Genomic DNA, 22,081 nt, shown 5'->3' with positions numbered 1-22,081 from the left:
TGTGAAATAATATTTATACTACCATCTAAAGATCTATAGTAGTAGTATGTTTCAAAAAGTACCTGATAGATGACATATACAGTGAATCCACCTTGGTTGGAGCTATGAGATCTTCCAGGCTTTCAGACCTTACAGGTTCCCATCTTACATTCAAATTTTATTTGATGGCTTTTACCAATACTAGTCATTCTCAATCGTACTGCAAGTTGAATAAATTTGGTCATTTATGTTTACAATGATGAAATTCATCAATTCACTCATAAACTGTGCTTTTTAAAATGGCAAATGTTTTAAAAAAAACTACTTTTAGTTTTTGTTTATTTACTTAATCTACAAAAACTGGTTGGGTACCTACTAGGCACCAGACCTAGGAAAGGCAGTGAGAGCAAAACAGTCATGGTGCTTGCCCTTGTAGAGCTCATAGCAAACCTGCCAACTCCGGAAACAATTCCATCACTGCAACTGTGATTAATGCTAAAAGTGAAAATTTTAAGATTCTGAGAGGGCATCATAAAGGAGCTGACCCAGTTTATGGTTGTCAGGAAAGGCTTCCCTGTGAAAGTGATACATAATTGAGGACCTGAAGGGAGCCTAAGCATTACCCAGAACACGAGGCAGAGGGGACTTGCATGTGCACAGGACTAAGGCAGACAGGACTCTGATGCTTTTGAGGACCTTAATGAAGGACAGAGTGGCTGGCTTGTGAGGAGCAAGCAGACAGGAGGCGGTATAATGGATGGGGCAGGTAGCGCATGGAGGCATGTTAGGGATTTGTGCCTCTGTCAATTGGGGAGCTGCTGCAGGGGTTAAGGCTGTGGCATTGTTAATAGCCATAGAATTAGCAAAGGCCAAATGACCCTTTGTTATTTTCCTCTTTCTTGGTCAGGAATATGACTGGCGAAACTATCAGCCGAGCCAGATGAGTGAATCCGAGTTACAGATGCTGGCGAGCCTACGGCGGCAACAAAATGAAGAACTGGAGGATGCTGGGACTTCCCATGGCCTGAGTGCCTCCCAGGTGGACAACTGTAATGTCAGCATAAGTACCAGCAGTGACGACACAACCACCTGGAACTCCTGCCTGCCACCCGTGAGTCCCTGGCTTTGCAGCTTCCTCTCATTGGTTAAGAAGGAGCAAGCTTCATTGCTTAACAAGGAGCAAGCTTTTTTCTAACAAATCCCAGCTTTGCCTGGAAAAGCCAGGACCAAAATGAGAACACTCCCTATGAGAAATAATCAGAGTCCATTCTGAAATAGTGTTTTAGAATGGGGGACGGAAGTTAGAAGATGACAGTCTTTTCTTAAATTGTTTTATTTACCTTCAGAAAAGCTTTGTATGATGATATATCAAACCACACATTGAAAGAACAAAAAGAACAATTTTACTGTAGACACTGGGTGTCCCATTGTATCCCCTGTTCCTAGTACAAGCCCTGTGGCACATACAAGAGGCTCAATATTTGTTAAATATATATGTATGAAATGAATGAACACAGAGGAAAAGACTGTAGTTATACAAGTACTGCTTGGATATGAAGACAGAAAAGAATCTTCTGTAGAAGTCACCAGATGTTCACTGACTCTTCCCTGTGGATGATGGGCTATGATAGGCACTGTGGATGCTTCAGAAGCTTATATTCCCATGTGTTTCCATAGTTAAAGCACTTCAGTATGGCCCATTGCCCTCACTATGGCCCAGCAGAGGTTGGAATAGGTCTTAGTCTTCCTGTTTTTCAGGTGAAGAAACTGAAGCGTGGGTCCAAGCTTCCACACCTGGTCAGTGGCAGAGCCCAGAGCAGAGCCCAGTTTTTTAACTCAGTCCGTTCTCTACAATACTGTTCTCAGGGACCTTACAACTTAATTGGAAAGACAGAGCATAAACATCAGTGGAACAGTTCAGTACGGCACAAGAAATGTCATAAAGCAGAATAATAAAATCATTGGTATAATAATGATAATTAGAGCTACCATTTCTTTAAGTACCTAGAGCCATTTTGAGACCTCCGCAGGCCTAAGAAACATTTACTTATAAGGCTACATTCAATATCATAGCAAACCGACTAAAATATACTTTCATACAAAAGTAAATATGTTTTTGCTATAAAAATGTTTAAAGAAAACATAAAATAACTTTTACTCCTTTATATATAACTATATAAAAATTGAGTTGAAGCATAGTTGACAGTGGATAAGTTAGGTTTTAAGTATTTAATTAAATACATATGAATTTTGTGATTTGCTTTTCGTATTTTAAAGCCAGTTTTTTCCAGGTCTCCAACATCTTTGTAGATCTTGGAAATCTCAGAGGCCCTGGCACCTAATGCCTTACATGTTATCTAGTTTACTCCTTATGGCTACTCTGTGTGGTAAGCACTGTTGCAGAGCTCTTGAGTAATGGAGGCTCTTGAGTAAAGTGAATCAGACCTAACCTGGTCTGACTCCTAAGTCTGGGCTCCTGACCACCATGATGTGGTGACTCAGTTGTCAAATGAGTGTTATCCAGTGCATATGTGGATATCCCATGGAAGGTGAGATTTCTGTGCTCTGGGGAGAACTTACACAAGTCTTCATGGAGAAGAAATTCCATTTGGTTTGATGGGGGGATTAGTGCTCTTTATCCCTACCTTGCATACCTTCAGGTTTCTCTCGCCTCAGTTGTGCTTTCATTAAACACAACTGTCAAGCATACATAACACCTCTGGCAGCCTTGGTGCCAAAAAGTATCCACCCACCCAGAAAAATATCTGACTTCTGGTTACTCTGGTTAGAGTATCCTTGTAGCCAAGCTAAGATCATAAGAGTCAGTTGCAGATTTTTACCAGTACAATTTGCAATAGAATTGAAACATTGCCTTTCTTATAAAATATTCCGCAGCAGTCATTTAAACTGCAAGTAAGAAAGAGAACAGTGGCCTCCTGATCGAGCTCATTCTGTCATGAAGTAGCTTGGAGACCAACATTACAAAGGGCAACCTGAGGAATGATTATTTATGGACTGAAAAGGCTGAACTCTTAGTTGCCCTGGATACAATGTTCTCATCACTCACCTGTTCTGAAGGACTGAAATCTCCTGCATGACATCTATTCCACTCTAAAAGTATACAGCCAAAAATAAGACCTTTGGTAATGAACTTAATAACCCCTCTATTTGACCAAATGAGAAATTGAAATGGTTTGATTTTTTTAGACAGAGAAAATATTGAAAAGTCTACCTTTGGTACTCATGAGATATGTTTATTATTGCATCAGAGTCAGTCTATCTAACATTGGAACTACCGCCAAATGGAAAATTGTATTCCTTAATGAACTCTGTAACTCGCTGCTTGTATAGAGTTTAGATAGAGCAATTTTACAAGCATCATTGTGGTCTTTTTGACAGCTCATGCTTTTCTCTTTAAAAGTTGCACAGGGACAGTGAAAAAGAAGAAATAAAAAAATTCATAACTTTATTCATCACAATAATACCCCCTTTTTTTTTTTTTTTTTTTTTTTTTGAGACTGAGTCTCGCCCTATTGCCCAGACTGCAGGGCAGTGGCTCAATCTTGGCCCACTGCAACCTCTGCCTCCTGAGTAACTGGGATTACAGGCGCCCACCACCAGGCCCAGCTAATTTTTTGTATTTTTAGTAGAGATGGGGTTTTACCAGGCTGGTCTCAAACTCCTGACCTCAAATGATCCACCCGCCTTGGCCTCCCAAAGTGCTGGGATTACAGGTAAGCCACCGTGCCCGGCCTATCCCACTCTTCTTTTATCTCAGTGAATAATGTCAACATCCATATTGATCCTTTAACCAGAAATTTGGAAGACATCTTCATTTCTCCCACTTCTTTATCCCACATTTGGCTGGTCTCCAAATCCTAAGAATCCTCTCTCCTTTTTATCTCTTACCCCACCCTTCCTAATACCACAGCCTTGGCACTTTCCGTTTTTCTTTTTTCCCCTTAATCCCATGACAGATTATGCACTTTATTTTTTTTCAATATTTATTTTAGATTCAGGAGGTACATGTGCACATTTGTCACCAGGCTACATTGCGTGATACTGAAGATTGGGGTACAAATGCTTCAGTCATGCAGGTACTGAGCATAGTAACCAATAGTTACTTTTTCAATCCTTGCCTTCTTCCTCCCTCTCTCCTTTAGCAGTCCCCAGTTTCTATTGTTGACATCTTTATTTCCATGAGTACCTGATGTTTAGCTCCTGCTTATAAGTGAGAACATGCAGTGTTTGGTTTTCTGTTCCTGCATTAATTTGCTTAGGATAATGGCCTCCAGCTGCATCCATGTTGCTGCAAAGGACATGATTTTCCTCTTTTTTATGGTTTATGCACTTTATTTTTCATCTGAATTCCTTCAATAGTCCCCTAACATCTCTGTGCCTCCAGTCAAGGCACTGTAACCTGGTGGTTAGGAGCATCAGCTCTGACATCAAATTGCCACGGTTCAAATCCAAGCTGTGACCCTTATAAAATGCTTGGCACTGTATCTGAGACATAAGTACTTAATAAATGAAGTTTAGCTGTCATTATTATTATCATTATTGTTCACATTAGTGATCTTCCTAAAACCCAGATCTGATATGATCTGATCTCTTTATTATGTAAAGCCTTTCAGTGACTCCCCATCACCTCTTTACTTTGACATACAGGAGCCCCCATGATCTGAGACTCCAAAGTCACTGTAGCCCTTCTCCAGGCCTCATTGTGAAGGATACACCTTCTCTGCCACAAGAGTCAGGAGTATCTCCCTGAAAACTCTCACCACAAGCTTGCTTGTCTGTCTCACATTCACTCATTCCACACATATGTTTTTGAGTGGTACAATGTACTGTCAACTAGGCTGGCTTCTGAGGATACAGATAAAGCCTTATCCAAGCTTGAGGTGTGCACAGTTTTGGAGGGGAAGCCCAGGTGAATGGCTGACTGTAACTCAGGATGGCAAGTGATAGAATAATGAGTTATGGGAACACATGAGAGGGGGCGATTCCACCTGTGGGTTTCAGGGATGCTTTTACAGAGAAGACAACAGTTAAGCTGAAGTTCAAGAATGAGTTCAAGTTCACCATGTAGACAAGAGGGGAATGGAATTCCAAGTTCCAAAAGGAAGCCAAATTAAGTCTGTGGTGGCGGGGACAGTGGGGAGTCTCTCCTTAAGCAAGATAACCTCCTGTTAGTGCCTTTGTTTCTCTGTCAGCTTGCATAGCACTTGAAATGAGTTTTGCTTGTCTCACTACCCACCCCCCACCCAACATACACACAGGGGAGCCACTCTGCTCCTGCCACACTGTCGACTTGGCTGTCACTTGGTGAGCCGTGCCCTGTGTTCAGCTCACGCCTTGCTCATCTCTTCTCTGTCTGGCAGCTCCCTCTCTACTTAGAAAATGGCTTTTTAATTTCTGTTTTGGTTTTTTGGTTTTTGGCTAATTTTTTATTAAAGACTTGTAGTTTTTTTGAGCCGTTTTGGGTTCACTACAAAATTGAGAGGAACCCTATTATCAGTGTCCCCCACCAGAATGGTAATTTGTTACAATTAATGAACCTCCATTGACACATCATTATCCCCAAACTCCGTAGTTCACATTAGCGTTCACTCCTGGTGTTGTGCATTTTATGGATTTGGACAAAGGTATAGTGACATGTATCTGCCATTATAGTATCATACAGAGTAGTTTCACTGCCCTTAAAATCCTCTGTACTCTGACTGTTTATCCCTCCTTTTGCTTATTTCTGAAGGCCCAACTCACTTGTCGCTGCTTCCCGAAACGCTCCTAAACCCTCATCCCACCCTGAACAGAATTATTCGCTTCCCTCTCTGGGTCCCTGTTACCTTCACGCTCAATTACAGCACTTATGACATCAGCTAACCAATGTTACCAATATCCCCAAGACTGCTTGTGAATTCCTTGAAGAGAGAACCCTGCCTGTGTTCTTTCATACCTTCTATGTTGGAGCACAAATGCTAGCACAAGGCATCACAGCCAGTTGTCAGTCATTACTTGAATGAATCAATCCATAATGTTTTGAAAAATTCCTTTTTTACATATGAGTTCAGGTCCTTTGCAGGGACATGGATGAAGCCGGAAACGATCATTCTCAGCAAACTAACACAGGAACAGAAAACCAAACACTGAATGTTCTCACTCATAAGTAAGAGTTGAAGAATGAGAATCCATGGACACAGGGAGGGGAACATCACACAGCAGGGCCCATTGGAGTGTTGGGGGCTAGGGGAGGGATAGATAGCATTAGGAGACATACCTAATGTAGATGATGGGTTGATGAGTGCAGCAAACGACCATGGCACGTGTGTACCTATGTAACAAACCCGCACATTCTGCACATGTATCCCAAAACTTAAAGCATAATTTTTAAAAATTCATTTTTTACTCTAAAATAAGGTAATTTTCATCAAGATTCCAAAATAAACATCAGCTTTGCTTTGCTTTGCTTAAATAAATCCTGAGTGATGCATGTAATATTTTCAATTCAAGATTTGATAAATGGATATTAAATATACACCCAAAGGAAAATCTCCTTCTGAGCAGGACCTGATTGCCAATAGGAAGAAAAAGAGATGTAGTCAGGTCCCATTCAGTTTAGCATTTTTACCTGACGACTTCACACACATTGCAGTCTGAAGCCAGAAAGCCTATGCAGAGTAAAATGAAGAGTCTTTAGCAAAATCCATTGTGTTTACCACAAACTTTGATTCCTCAGCATCTGTACAGTTCAGAGTAATATGTACTGTTTAAAAGGTGTTTAGATATAATAAATTAGTCATTTAAAAGTGTAATTAAATGTAACCATATTCCTCATAGCAAATTGGCTTTTGTAGGCATCTCTTGCTAAATAAATCAAGCCTACTGAGAAATCCATTGGCCTTTGACACATAAATTTTTCAAAGTTTCTAACTTAGAACCAAATTCAATTAAAACAATACTTTACAACTTCTGTGGAAACCAGGCTACAAGTAATCAATTTTGAAGAGTTTCTGTTAGGAGTAGCCCTCGTGAGATTTATTCACAAACTGGGCTCTCGGCAGCCTTCGGAAGGGCGATAGGAGTTAGTTATAATGAATTTTAAGTGAATTTTATCTTGGTGAAGGATTTTGATTGACGATAGCATAAAGCCATGTCGTGTGTGTGTGTGTGTGTGTGTGTTTCTTTTTTTAAGGAATAAGAATAGCTATCAATGGGCACTGCTTCATGTGATGCCCAAACAAATATAAACTCTAGATCGGTCAACCTGGACTCAAATCCCAGCTCTGCCATTTCTGGACATGATCATCTTTGAAATGGGAATGATAAAATAACCTTCCTAATGTTGGCATTATGCAAATCGAATGAGTACATGAAATGCATGTGCCCAGTGCTTAGCAGAGTAAGCTCACACTGACTGTCAACTGCTGTTCCGCTGAGGTTATTCTCCTCAAAGGGCCACTTAAGTGATCAAAACAGAATTTCTAGGACATTTTCCCTTTTTATGATGACTGAGACCTGAAGGAGTAAGCAGAGATTCTGTAGTGCTTGTTTTGATGTGAGTTTAACTGTTGGCATACAGACTGACTCCCTCAGAGCCTTAAAAATAAACTCCTTTATTATTTTATTATTTCAATATTTCATTTCACTGTCCCTCCTCAGATGTAGATTCAAGAAAAGTAGGTTTATTGTGCAGCTTCCCTGTGAGCAGAATGTCATTCCTTCAAGTTAATAATTAACATAACCTGACCCGGGCGTGGTGGCACAGGTCTGTATTCCCAGCTAATTGGGAGGCTAAGGAGGATTTTAGCCCAGGAATTTAGGGCCCGTGTGGGTGACATAATGAGACCCCATCTCTTGAAAAAAAAAAAAAAAAAGAATTCCCGTAAGCTAATATCAAGCACATAAGTCTCTAGCTTACAAAAAAAAAAAAAAAAAAGAAAAGAAAAACTCATTGCATGCATCCATCAACATGGCATGTTGCAGAGCATAATATTTGGAGAATAACGAGGCAAAATACACTTAATAAAATTGCCAGCATATGGTGAGGTTCTCAGACAAATTATTTATGGTCTTGATTAACCTTGCAACATTATTGCCATTTTCATAGGTTTCACATAACAACATAAAAATATTGTCTTTACCTTTTAACATGGCAGGATTATCTTATCTCCTGTTCTTTTATTTCGCCTTCATTTCGCTCCCTCACCCCAAAATCTCTAGCAGCTTGATCATGGAAAAGCAAAGCTTCTTGTGCTCCGTGGTAGTTAATTTTATATGAATACTGTTTGCCTGGCACTAGCACATAGCAACAGCGCCACCAAAAGGCCGAGGTCCTGAGTTTCTGGGATCTGTTCTATTTCTTTGTTCGACAGCATATCAGCGTTTTTGCATGATATTCCTGGTTGCTGTGTATTCAAAATATAATATATTGGCATTTAGGCTGTTTATAGTTAATAGGTTTTAATTTGTTCTAATCTACAGATTCATTAACTTCTCAGCTCTCTTTGGGTAGAATGAGTTTTCTTTTATCCTTCTGAACTGAAAAGGTATGTAGTTGATTGTGCTAAGCTGCAGATAAATCATATGAGCAGATGTTCTTATACAGCTATAGAAATGATATACAAAAACTGATATTAGAGTCAGTGTAATATCTGTACTGTCAGGAGGAAATATTGAAATGTGCAAGTTGTTCTGTTTAGTGACTATGAAAGTCACCCCAGGAAATAAACTTTTCTTATTCTCAGAGTACTGTCTATTATATTTTATGATTGTCCCAAATTTAGTAACATGGCAAAATTCATTTTTTAAATTTTAAATACATAATGATATATCTTGAGAATAAAACCAATGAATTTAATTTGTGGTAAGGAGAGTCGTATATATTTCAAATAAATGTATTTCTTCAGGGTCACTTTTCCTGCCACAAACAGAACTGATTTTGTCATATTTGTTATTCAAAAACTTAAATAGTCACCACTCTAGATGCACTCTCGAGCTGGAATAAACACTACAGACAAGTGGTTAGGAAGGTAAGCTGTGGACTCAGACTGCCTGGGTTCACATTCTAGCTCCACTCTTCCCGGCAGGCATGATCCTGGGTTAATACCCAGTGTCAATTTCCTCTTCTGTTAAATGGAGTTGTTCATCCTATTTATTTCACAGAATTGCTCTAAGGATCAAATGAGATCATATCTACCAAGAATTAACATAAGTACTCAATAACTATCAGTCACTGCCATTATGATGATAGTCATAGTTCATTGTAGATACTGGTTGCCATCCCTTTGCATCTACTTACGATATTCTCTGGGTATGGCTGAATGCCAAAATCGAAACAAATTCTGTATTATTTCATTGGTACTTTCACAGCATGCTACCTACCTAGAAATAGATTTACTGCTACATATGTATATAAACATATTGTAGGGGAGGAAAATATCTTTTTCTCATCCATCCTGGATTCATCGCCAAGGCCTCTGTTGTAACAAAAGACAGATTAGCAAAAGAAAAACATACAAATTTATTTCATGTAAGTTTTCCATGATACAAGAGTCTTTATAAGGAAATGAAGACCTGAACAAACAGTGAAACTTGAATATTTTTACTCTAGGTTTGATGAAGAGGGGAAAGTGGTGGAGAAATGTGATTGGGCAAAGGAGATATGAGCTAATGGAAATAAACGAAGAAAATCAGCAAAACCTTTGTTCAGATTCTTCTCTGTGTCGTTGTGTCTTCAGAGATAAGGATGTTCCTTTCTTCAGGGGATAGGGAGGGCATCTCTCAAATGAGCATCTTATGACCTGCTCCAGGAGGTGGTCAGAAAATCCTACCTATGTTTTATGACCAGCTGCAGGGGAGAACAGGGGAAGGTGAGAGTGACCTTCCTGCTACTGCGAATGCCATGTCCTGAACTCCATTAATATCCATTTGTAGGTGAGGATGTCTGGCTTCAGACAGCTAGTTGTTCACCTTTCTATCTGTTCATGTCAGCAGTTTTTATTTGAAAAGTTTCCATTGGTTACTTTTTTGTTTTTCTAACACTTAAAAATCACTATGAGCAAAGATGGAAAGGGATCAGTCTGTATAGTCCAAAGCGAGGAGGGGCTGAGTCACAAACAAGATAGGATTCTGTAACCACTTCTATTTTCCAAGGGATGGAGTAAGTCATTTGGAATAGAGGTTTGGGGATGGGTATAAATAGAATTAATAGTATAAAATTAAGAAATGGAAATTCACCTGAATATCAGGACTGTGATGCTTAGAGAGTTATGGAAATGCCTCTGAAAATAAATAGGCAGAGGTCCATTCACTGGAGGCCTGAGTACAGCTGAAATACTGGACGAATACCAATGAATTTGTTATTGGGAGTATTTCTATACCAGTGTGAGTTCGTCCAGAGAACCTGTTAGGCCCTTTGCTTGCTAATTTCTTTTTTGCTGTGAAATAATAAAGCCTAAATCATAGAACCAAATTTCACTTGCAAATCGCTGAAAGTCTTATTTCTCTAGTGAGATCAAATATGTCTTATGACATGTTTTTCCTTCCACTATTCTCCCAGCTGTTGTTTCTTATTACTGAAATGGTGATGCATTGATATTGGTTCAATTACCAAAGTATCTGAGTACATTTAAATTCATGGTGCATAACAGGTAGTCAGGCTAAGTGACTGTGATTATCAGATGGGGTGTTTGATTTAAATTAAAGGAACACTTCCAAGAGATAATTTATAGAGGAAGACAGTTTACTCTGAAGAATTTCCATCACCTACGTCATTAATATTTTGAGACTTACTGTAATGAGAAATATCTAGAAACTAAGGAGTATGAGCTCTGTATATACAGGCACCATGGCTACGTTGTTTTCCTCAGTCAGGGGCCACATTATGATGGGTGAGAAAGCCTTAACCACCAACTCCACTGGGTATGGAAGTAGCTAAAGCTCTTTGAATGCAGTTTAAACATGTTTACTAAACTAAATTGTAATAAAATGAGAACGTTGAAAATGATTTCTTATTAGAAACGTTGTTGCTAACCACATAAATACTTAGAGCTGATGTTCAAACAGAAGACAGAATTTTCTCCCTTTATAGAACAAAGGAAAAAGATCAAGTCTCGTTGGAAGCAAGTGTTTAAGGCTACATGAGATATAGTTGTTCAGCTATGTTTTGAAATGTAACTGAAAGGTTTCTTGTGGAGGGAATATTTGAGATTTCACATTTTTGTTAGGTATTGGCATCATTTTTTTCAGCTTGTTGATCAGTACTTGAGGTTGTGTTATACACTTGGCGAAAATGACCACCTTGACCTAAGATTTACATGTGTAATTCTCATTAGTGGTAATAGAAATTATCTTTACAAACTTACTAACATTGAGACTAAATATGTTTTCTGTGTGTCTGGGTTTCTGTTATTAATGATGCTTGAACTGCAGCATTAGTTCCATGAGATATCTTGTTTGGTTTTGTTTTCCTGTGTCTGAAAATATCAACCAATGTTAACAGCATAAAAATTCCACAAAGAGGAAAATCTCAATAAATGAACTTTAATTACATCATAGATGCTTTGAGGTCCAATGACTGGGCCACTAAAATAATAATAATGATAAATGTGATTTCTCATTTATACCACTCTGCAATTTGCTGGATCTGTAAAATAAACCCATACCCTTCTTGTGGGTTGTGTCCAAGGAAACAGTTACAGTAATGAGAGTGCATGTGAATTTACATGTAAATAGGTTTGTGCTGATTAAACATTCACAAATGTTTTGTCTTTTACAGCCTGTCAACCAGGGTCACCACTATCAGAAAGAAATGAACCCACCTTCTCCTTCTAACCCCCGGTAAGAATCATTAATAATCTACATGTTTTTTTTTTGTTTTGTTTTAACTTAGAAGATTGTAGATTTTTCTTGGTTTTCTGAAATTGTTTTCCAAAACTTCTGGCTTCTAAACTTATGTTCTTTCAATCCTAGTTCGTCTACTTGTCTTCTTTGGACTTTAGAATAGTGGTAACAGTCTACCTAGGTTTAAATATCTACCTTTTACTAGCTGTGAAATTTTGGGTAAGTCATTTGACTCCATGTAATTCAGGCATAAGAATTATTTCATAGAATTTTGGGGAGATTCAAATGAAAAATTCTTAGAACAGTTCTTGGCACATAGCAAGTTCTTACTAAGTGTTAATTTATTCATTACTTTATTTGCATAACTATTTTTTTTTAATAGGTGTCTGATGTTTGGTACATTTTAGGCATAAACCTTTTTTATATCATCTGGTGCCCTTAAATTTATCAAGATAGTTTATAAAAGTTCAAATGACCAGTCTCTTTTTTCATAACTTTAAAAGTTTATAATCTCAAAATTATTTTATTTCAAAAATGTCATTGGTATATGAGTCATTTGTCACTATGGAAAAACCTCATTATTTTTGGTTCATTGGGAACAAGCAGATCTGAATTTGAGTTTTGAAATACATGTTTTATTATTCTATAACTTTCTGATAAACAAGTATATAAGCTAGTTTATCCATATAAATCAGTATTACCTTATCAGTTTTTATCATACACTAGGAAATTATTGAAAAGTCCACATATCTTAAGTCTACCTACAGAGTCTTAGTTACTGTGATGCACTTCATTATCCAAATGCATCTGACCTGTACTGTGGGCTGTCCTATGGAGGGTGTGTTAACTATTGCATGGTGTCTGAGTTAGGACTCTTTGGTTACACACTACAAAACAGCTTAGCTAGTATTAAAAGACAGAAAGAGATAAGGAGAAAGAGTAAGAAAGGCGGGTTGGCGGATGGTTGTTGAATAAGATACGGGGCTGTATTCTAGAACTCAAAGGCCGCCAGGCCTCAGGAGGGGCCTGAAACTGGAACTAGAAAGGCAAGAGGCAGCCAGGCAGTCTCTTCACTCCATCTCTGCTTGCTTCCTCTGCTCCATTCGTCTAAAGACCAGCTTTCTCTGCTCCATGGTCCACATATGGCCATTTGACAGCTCTTAAGTGTACATATCACAATTCAACATACATGTAGAGGCTGACAGACTACGTCTCAACTTCCTTTTTCGAGAGAGAATGTGATTAGTGTAGCTTGGGCCAAGTACCCATTCTGGTCCAGTCAGCAATAAACAATGAACCAAGCCGTGTAAAATGAACATGGCTTCCAGGAAACCACGTAAATGGTTTACAGGACTTTTATTGGGACCCAGAATATTCATGACACAGATGAGTAAATGTTCTTTACTAGTAATCTCTTCTAAATGTTTCTATTCTGTACACCAGCTCTGGTCATTCGTTCATGTTACCTAGTAGGGTGAATTGTCACTATCATAAATAGATATATTAAAGAGTTTAAAACCGAGATTAGAATTTCAATATATATAAGAAGGTGTTTTAACATTCTTAAAATTAGCTATCTCTTGATAGGTGAACACATCGCTAAGAATCTTGCAGCTCATCTAGATTTGCCTAACAAATTATTTTTCTCTATGTATGAGTAAGCTTTCAAGGTAACTGGAAATCCAACTTTGGTCCAAATTATAACAAATTAAGAATTTGGGCCAGGCATGGTGGCTCATGCCTATAATCCCAGCACTTTGGGAGACCAAGGCGGATGGATCACCTGAAATCAGGAGTTTGAGACAAGCCTGGCCAACATGGTGAAACCACGCCTCTAATAAAAATACAAAAATTAGCTGGGTGTGGTGGCGTATGCCTATAATTCCAGCTACTCAGGAGGCTGAGGCACGAGAATTGCTTGAACCCAGGAAGCAGAGGTTACAGTGAGCCAAGATGGCACAAGTGCACTCCAGCCTGGGCGACAGAGTGAGACTCTGTCTCAAAAAAAAAAAAAAAGAACTAATTTGTAGTCTGAACAAATGAGAATGATAGTAAGATATGTTAGACAGTGGGGCCATTTGTTTCAATAAAAGGAGAAAGGGGACCTAATTCTCATAATCTCAGACAAGCCTCTGACCTCTCCAGATCTTTTTAATAATACGAATACCCTCATGTGTAAAAGCAACGACTTGAGTTGCATGCTCTCTGAGGCCACTTCCAACTTTATGATTCTGTGACTTTTACAAGACTCATTATAACCTTTACTTCATAAACCAGTCTCGCCATTGAAGGATCACACTACTTTTATTTCATTGTCCTGTATAGAAAACATACTTTATAAATATTGGATGGATAATTGAATAAATGGATGAATATCTAGATGTGGTAATATGCAACTTTAAATAGCTCTTTTACAAATTGATTTCCAAAGATATACTGTCAAGATAGAATATTAAATCATTCACCAGTTAGAGGGCATATCTTATGCAACCAATTAAATGTTCATTTATTTAAGGAAAATTAATTTACATTTCTGCATAATGAAATAAAAAGGCCAAATTCTAAAGCCAAAAATAAAATACCACCAACCCCATTTGCCAGCAAGTTATCTACCAGTTTCCTAAAAACTTATTATGTAACCATTCAGAAAACTTGCAGATTATGTGACTTGCCTCTTGGTTCATAAATTCAGCAGCTTAGGAGAATTGGCAGGAAGGCATTATTGGGCCATAAATACAGAAGATGATAAAATTATGAGGTCAGTATTTATCATCATATAAAAATGGAATAGATTGAGTCATGTAATGCATGTAATTTAACTTAAAATTGAAAGCTCTAATTCTTCTTAAGATCTGTATTTATTATATTTTTTACAATTAGTATCCCAATGCTTTGGACCCTAAAATATAGAACTTTAAATTTAAGGGATATTGATAATTAATATGAAAAAATATAAGAAATGAGAAGGTAATTCTCTGAAGTCCACCCTCTTGGATAAACAAGCATCTAACTTGAACCCTTGATTGAAAGTTCTGGTATGGAGGCTCTGAACATTACACAAAACGCAGGTAGGCTCTTGGTTTCCTGAATTAAGTGTGGCTGTGATTAGAGTAATGCCAACAAGGCAGAGACAGGGTGGTGTGGACAAGCACTTCCACAGAGAAGAAAGCGTGATGGTGACCTCTGGAAAATGTAGTGGCCACATGAGCCTCAGTGAGATATCTGCACGACTCCAGAGACCAAAAATCCTAAGTTTTTTAAATTGCATAGACTAGTGCCCACATATATACATGTTTAGAGAATCACCTTTCAATTAGCTTTATTAATGTAACAGAACAACCAGTATCCCCAGTCTTTCACGCACATTTTTTTTTCCTATTTCTTTCTTTTTTCTTTTTTTTGAAGACAGTCTCACTCTGTCACCTAGGCTGGAATGGAGTGATTACTCATGCACATTTTATTCTGGAAAGACTTTTATTTCTGCAACATAATTATCTTCTTAGTTTTTTGTGTGTAGGATTAAAATAAAGACAATATACAATCTGCAAGGCAGGTAAATTTGGGTTTTAAAGAGTTAGCTCTAGGATGAAAATAGCTAAATCGCTGCATATATTCATATATTGTTTTTCTCACAGTAAAGTCATTCACTTTCACTCATAGGGCAGTGCTTGACATTGGATCAAGGTGGGATGCAACAGTAATCATTTTGCTCAGAAGTTTACAATCTAGGAATTGAAATATATATGGTTCACTTCATCATACCCTTGCGTGTCTAGATTTGCAACAAAGCCATTTCCCCTTATGCTGTTAGGCATGAGGTGATATTTTCCATTATTTTTTCCTAACACACTGACTGATATTTAAGCAGCATCTCAGATGCTGGGGCCCTTGCCTCCAGCGTCCACCAAACATTGTCTCTTAGGGCACTGACAGCCTCTATGACAAGGTGCAGAAATGGCTAACATAATCTCACATAATTTAGAGAAGTGTGTGGTAGGAGGAAACAATTTCACACTTCATTCACGTTGAGAAACATTTCCTAGCATGTACACTTGCATGCTGCCAAACAGAGCAAAATGGATGCCGTTTGCAGCCTCAAGTCATTTATTTTAAAATGCCATCTATTGGTTTGTGGGGTTTAGAGCTGTCCCTTAGGCACGTTTATTTAGAAGCTTATACAGACTCTTCAGAACAACATAAGATACTCCTGCTCAGGAATGAGTTTTATGAAATAAGCTGTGATTACCTTCTGGTTGTCTATTCATAGGGATGGAGTCAATAACCAGTCTTTCGTTTCAAATGATGATTATACTTGCTATTTTTACAACTCATTGGAAAATTAGGGTGAGGAAGGAATGTAGTCAAAGGCTTTGCAAGGTTCTAAATGTTCGTGGAAATAGATAATACACAAAATAAGTCAGAATACTCAAACAGCAAAGAATGGCATGGTTTTCTAAAGTGTTTGCTCAATGATTTATCACTTATCTGTAGTTTTTAAAAACGTCATTGCAGATTGTGTTAGGGCCTGAATCCTTTGCAGCCTTGCCACATGTTTGTGTGATATAAACATACTTATAACCACAATTATCTGATGAAGCCCTGCAGTCTTTGACAAATGATTAATAACCACTGACCTCAGTTCCCGCTGGCTCAGCCGGCCTGGCCAAGGCAATCCAGTCTGTCATTGTAACCCGTGTGGCTCCTCCGGACTGACAACAGTGGCATTGTGTTTTTTTTTCCTTTCCAATTGTCACGATGCAACCTGATGGGCATCTCTTCTATTGCTTCAGATTTTTAGCTTCCCATCACAAAAGAGAGAAAATTCATAAATTAATAAAATTAAGTACAGAACTTTAATGTTCGTCTTCAAATGATTACGTTTGGATCATTTTAAAACAAGCAAGTTGAATTTTTAACAAATAGTCCTCCTTCAAACCAAGACATGACAGAGGACTTCCTTATTAACTAAGCAAACATTTTGTTTCTCAAAACACAGTGTTATTGCTGTTTCCTATTATCCAGATTTTTGCATTAAATCATAATGATTTGATTATGAAACCGAAGGCATCAGTTGTTGTTTTTATCATTTCTCTTGTTGGTTTCATGTAGGAAGAGATTCAGTACCTCTTCTTTCATAATCCCATTCCCACAGATTTCACAACTGCTCTTTTGAGGGCCCTGATGAGGACTGATGACCTGTCAGGCTGTTCACGAAGTTCCTCTAAGGCAGGGTGCTCTCTCTGTCTCTCTCTCTCTCTCTGTCTCTCTCTCTCTCTCTCTTTCTTATTCCCCAGCCCCACCCCACCCCACCCCAGTGTTATTCAGCACATGCCTGTCAAGGGCAGGAGTTTCTTCAGTATTTGAGTTGAGGGAGGATGTGAGCAAGTGAGTGGGGTATACACCTGGACACCATGGAAAATGAAAATCTTCATCCTGAATGTTAACCAGTTAAATTTCAGATTTTTTTTCTGTGTCTCTGCAAGAGTTGCCCTTTCCTTTCTTGGAAATAGGAGGACAGTGATATTGTTTCTTTCATAACCAGATAGAATCGTGTTTTGATGAGAGGCCCTGGTTTAGACAGAGTTTAAATCTGATTTTCATGCATGTACCACTCCCTGCTGACTCAAAGATCCATAGGCACTGGTAACCTTTGGAGTGGCCCTAGTCTTTAAGACATAATAATTAATAATAGTTTCTAATATTCCTATATTCCAATGAGTCTCAAATTTATATCTCCAGTCTTGACCCTCCCTGAATTCCAAACTGATCTATGTAGCTGCCATCATACCTAAAATCCAGCCATTGAAAAGGTAACTTGATTTTCTTCTGCAAATCTTTCTTCACTTTTCTCCATCTCAGAAAATGCCATCATCATCCCTCCCCACCTTTGCTTAAGCCAGAAACCAAGGGTGATCCCTGTTCTGTCTCTCTGGATCCACCCAAATGTCCAGACTCAGCAAGTGTTCCCTTCAAACATAGTATATGCCAAATCCAGCCTCTTTTCTCTATTTTCCCTGCTATAGTCTGAGTGCAGGTTGCCATCACCTCTCACCTGGGCAAATGCCGTAAACCTCCAAACCTGCCTTCTCTGCTTCTCAGGCCTCTCTAGACTTTTCTCTGCTTAGCAACCAAGTGGTACTGACAGGCCTCAATCAGATGCAGGCATTGCTCCATGTAAAACTTCCCAGTGGTTTCCCATTGCCATTGGGACCAAATTATGCTTACTCTGGCTTTTGGGGCCCTGGAAGCCCACCTCTGGGATGGTGTTTCACACCACTGAGCACCTTGCTCACTCTCTACTGGTTCCTCTCTTTCGCTCTGATACTCCAGGCTTGGTCTCCACTTAAGAGCGCTGCCTGGATGGAGTTCTTTTACTCGAGGCTGCTTCCCAGCTGCCTCTTCCTATCAGTAGGGTCTCCACCTAAATAAACATCCTCTCCTCAAGAGGCCCTTTCTTAGCGTCCACCCTAAAATAGCTCCTCAGTCACCTTTAGCACATTATCTTTTTTGTTTTCATCACATTATTCCACTAACTGATATTTCCTTGTTTGTCTGTTTTCTACACACACACATGCACACGCGCACACACACACACACACTGCTGCTTCTCGAATGCTGAAATATAAACCGCATGCGTGTGAAAATCTTATCTCACTTGTTCAGTGTCTCCCTAGTTTCAAGGGATACACTTGCCAAGCACATAGGGGACACATTAAAAAATAGGTGTCGAATTCAGTGAATCTCACCACTGAAAAATGAACTCCCCTCATCTCTCTACACTAGCTACGTCACTGTGTATCCCAACTAGCTGGAACCCATGAACACCTGTATACTTCTCTCCCTTAAGGGTCTCTGGTACTGGGCCGTATTCCCGTGTATAATAAATGAAACCTTTTACATGAGTTTGTTTTAAATGATCCCTTAAAAGATATCCCGAAGATAAAGTATCTGATATCATTTTACACCTCTAAATAGAGACGGTTTTCTAAAATTGAATGAGTGTGTTCACCCTGTATTCTTACTGGCAGTTGCTTCTTTGTATGGGCCTATTCACACCTATTTTATGGAGTCAAAGTACCACTTGCTAGAAATCTGGTTGGGTTGCCACTGCTGCAGAAGGTGTACTCGGTCCTCACCAGGCTAACAGCATCTGGGTAAGCAAATAGAAAAAAAGAAAACCATTATTTATATGCATACACATACATATATACACATTATATATATACATACAGGCATACCTCAGAGATATTGCAGGTTCAGTTTCAGACCACCACAATAAAGCAAAAATCACAAGAATTTTCAACTTCCCAGTGCATATAAAAGTTACGTTCCTGTAGTCCCAGGTACTCGGGAGACTGAGGCAGGAGAATGGCGTGAACCTGGGAGGCGGAGCTTGCAGGGAGCCGAGTCACGCCACTGCACTCCAGCCTGGGTGACAGAGCAAGACTCTGTCTCAAACAAACAAACAAAACAAGTTATGTTACTGTTCTTTAGTCTATTAAGTGTACAATAGCATTATGCCTAAAAAGAGCAATGTACATGCCTTAGTTTGAAAATACTTTACTGCTAAAAACTGCTAACAGTCACTGAGCCTTCAATAAGTCATAATCTTTTTGCTGGTGAAGGGTCTTGTCTGGATGTTGATGGCTGCTAAATGATCAGGGTGGTTGTTGCTGAAGGTTGGGGTGGCTCTGGCAGTTTCTTAAAGTAAGACAACAATGAAGTTTGCCACATCATTGGACTCTTCCTTTCATGAAAGACTCCTCTGTAGCATGCAATGCTGTTTGAAGGTGTTTTACCCACAGTAGAACTTCTTTCAAAATTGGAGTTAATATTGCCCAACCCTGCTGCTTTATCAACTCAGTGTATGTCATATTCCAAATACTTTGTTGTCTTTACAACTAGTGTTCACCTTGTCATCACCAGGAGTTATTTCATCTCAAGAAACCACTTTCGTTGCTTACCATAAGAAGCAATTCCTCATCTATTCAGGTTTGATCATGAGATTACAGCAATTCAGCCACATCCTCGAGCTTTACTTCTAACTCTAGTTGTCTTGCTTTTTCTACCACATCTGTAGTTCCTTCTGACACTGAAGTCTTGAACCCCTCAAAGTCAGCTATGATGGTTGGAACTGACTTCTCCCAAACTTCTGTTCATGTTTATATTTTGACCTCCTCCCATGAATCCTGCATGTTTTTAATGGCATCTGGAATGGTGAATTCTTTGTAGAAAGTTTTCAATTTACTTTGCCCAGATTTATCAGAGGAATCAGTACCTATGGCAGCCATAGCCTTACAAAATATATTTCTTAAGTAATAAGGCTTGAAAATTAAAATTACTCCTTGATCCATGAGCTGCAGGATAGATGTTGTGTTAGCTGGCATGAAAACAACATTCATCTCCTTGTACATCTTCATTGGAGCTCTTGGGTCACCAGGTGCATTGTCAATGAGCAGTAATCTTTTCAAAGGAGTCTTTTTTTCTGAGCAGTAGATCTCAGTAGTGGGCTCAAGATATTCAGTAAACTATGCTATAAGCAGATGTGCCTTCATCCAGGCTTTGTTGGTCCTTTCATACAACACAGGCAGAGTAGGATTTATTAACAGCATCATTCTTAAGAGCCCTGGTATTTTGGGAATAGTCAATGACCATTGGCTTAAACTTAAAGTCACCAGCTGCATTCGCCCCTAACAATGGAGTCAGCCTGTCCTTTGAAGCTTTGAAGCCAGGCATTGACTTCTCCTCTAATAATGGAAGTCTTATATGTCATCTTCTTCCAATAGAAGACTGTTTTGTCTACATTGAAAATCTGTTGTTTAGTGTAGTCACCTTCATCAATGATTGTAGCTAGATCTCCTGGATAACTTGCTGCAGCTTCTACATCAGTACTTGTTGCTTCACCTTGCATTTTTATATTACAGAGATGGCTTCTTTCCTTATACCTCATGAACCAACCTCTGCTAACTCAAAACTTTTATTCTCCAGCTTCCTCACCTCTCTCAATCTTCAAAGAGTTGAAGAGAGTTAGGACCTTGTTCTGGATTAGGCTTTGGCTTAAGGGAATGTTGTGGCTGGTTTGATCTTCCATCCAGACCACTCAAACTTTCTCCATATCAGCAATTAAAGCTATTTCACTTTCTTACCATTTGTGTGTTCTATGGAGTAGTACTTTGAATTTGCTTCGAGAACTTTTCCTTTGCATTCCCATCTCAGCTTTTGGTGCAAGAGGCCTGGCTTTCAGTCTGTCTTGGCTTTAGACATGCTTTCCTCACTAAGCTTAACCATTTCTAGCTTTTGATTGAAAGTGAGAGATTCATGACTCTTCCTTTCACTTGAACACTCAGAGTCCACTGTAGTGTTATTACCAATAATTGGCCTAATTTCAATATTGCTGTGCCTCAGGGAATAGGTAGGCCCAAGGAGGGAGAGAGAGATGGGATGAATGGTTGGTCAAATGGAATTAGTCAGAATACACACTGCATTTATTAAATTTGCCATCTTATATGGGAATGGTTCCTGGTGTCCCAAAACAATTTAATAGTAACATCAAAGATCACTGTCACAAATCACCGTAACAGATAGAACAGTAATGAAAAAAAAAATGAAATATTGAGAGAATTTCCAGAATGTGGCACAGAGACACAAAGTGAGTCTATGCTGTTGGATAAATGACACTGATAGACTCGCTCAACACAGGTTGCCATAAACCTTCAATTTGTAAGAACTCAGCATCTGTGAAGACCAATATAGCAAAACACAATAAAACAAGACATGCCTGTGCGTGTGTATGTGTGTGTGTCTCAAGAGCTAGAGAGAGAGAACCTGAAGCTGTGGTGCTGGTGCTCTGTCAAATTTAAGTGACTCCCTACCCCTTCTGCTCCTGAAGAGGTCCTTAGTCAACTGTTCTACCTTTAAAATAGATGTTTAAAGCACTTGATACAAAAAGCATCCAGCTGGGCCTCTTTCCTTCCCGATCCACAGCAGAGGCAAGACCTCAGAATGGCTTTTCTAACCTCTTGAACCCTGCCTGCCCCAGAGAAAGCCTCAGTTAAGGGCACCCCTAGTAGCAAACTGAATCCCTCGAGAATCATCCTGCTTTCCACCTCTGACCACTCTTAACCCTGGACCACACCTTGCACAACTCCAGGGGCCACTATTCCCATGGGTTCCAGGAGACCCAGCAACTCACCAGCAGTACAATGTGAGTGGACAGTGCTGGGCAGCTGGTGGTCCCCTGACCCATCACTCCTCCTCCCTC

The 22,081-nt window shown here is 39.1% G+C and overlaps 1 protein-coding gene across 5 annotated transcripts in view; it reads left to right on the top strand.

The window, feature by feature from the left end:
- CFAP20DC (CFAP20 domain containing) overlaps positions 1-22,081 on the top strand; it is a 304,088-nt gene that overhangs the window by 233,001 nt on the left and 49,006 nt on the right. For all 5 annotated transcript variants that reach the window (XM_074032604.1, XM_065540859.2, XM_065540858.2 and 2 more), the window contains 2 exons: positions 887-1,090; positions 11,756-11,817. In XM_074032604.1, the coding sequence (XP_073888705.1) occupies positions 887-1,090; positions 11,756-11,817 (266 nt within the window). The remainder of the gene's footprint in view (positions 1-886; positions 1,091-11,755; positions 11,818-22,081) is intronic.

Source organism: Macaca fascicularis, chromosome 2 (genome assembly GCF_037993035.2).
Source record: "Macaca fascicularis isolate 582-1 chromosome 2, T2T-MFA8v1.1".
Lineage (NCBI taxonomy): Eukaryota > Metazoa > Chordata > Mammalia > Primates > Cercopithecidae > Macaca > Macaca fascicularis.
Note: the sequence above shows the minus strand (reverse complement) of the source record. Positions and strands in the feature narration are given on the sequence as shown.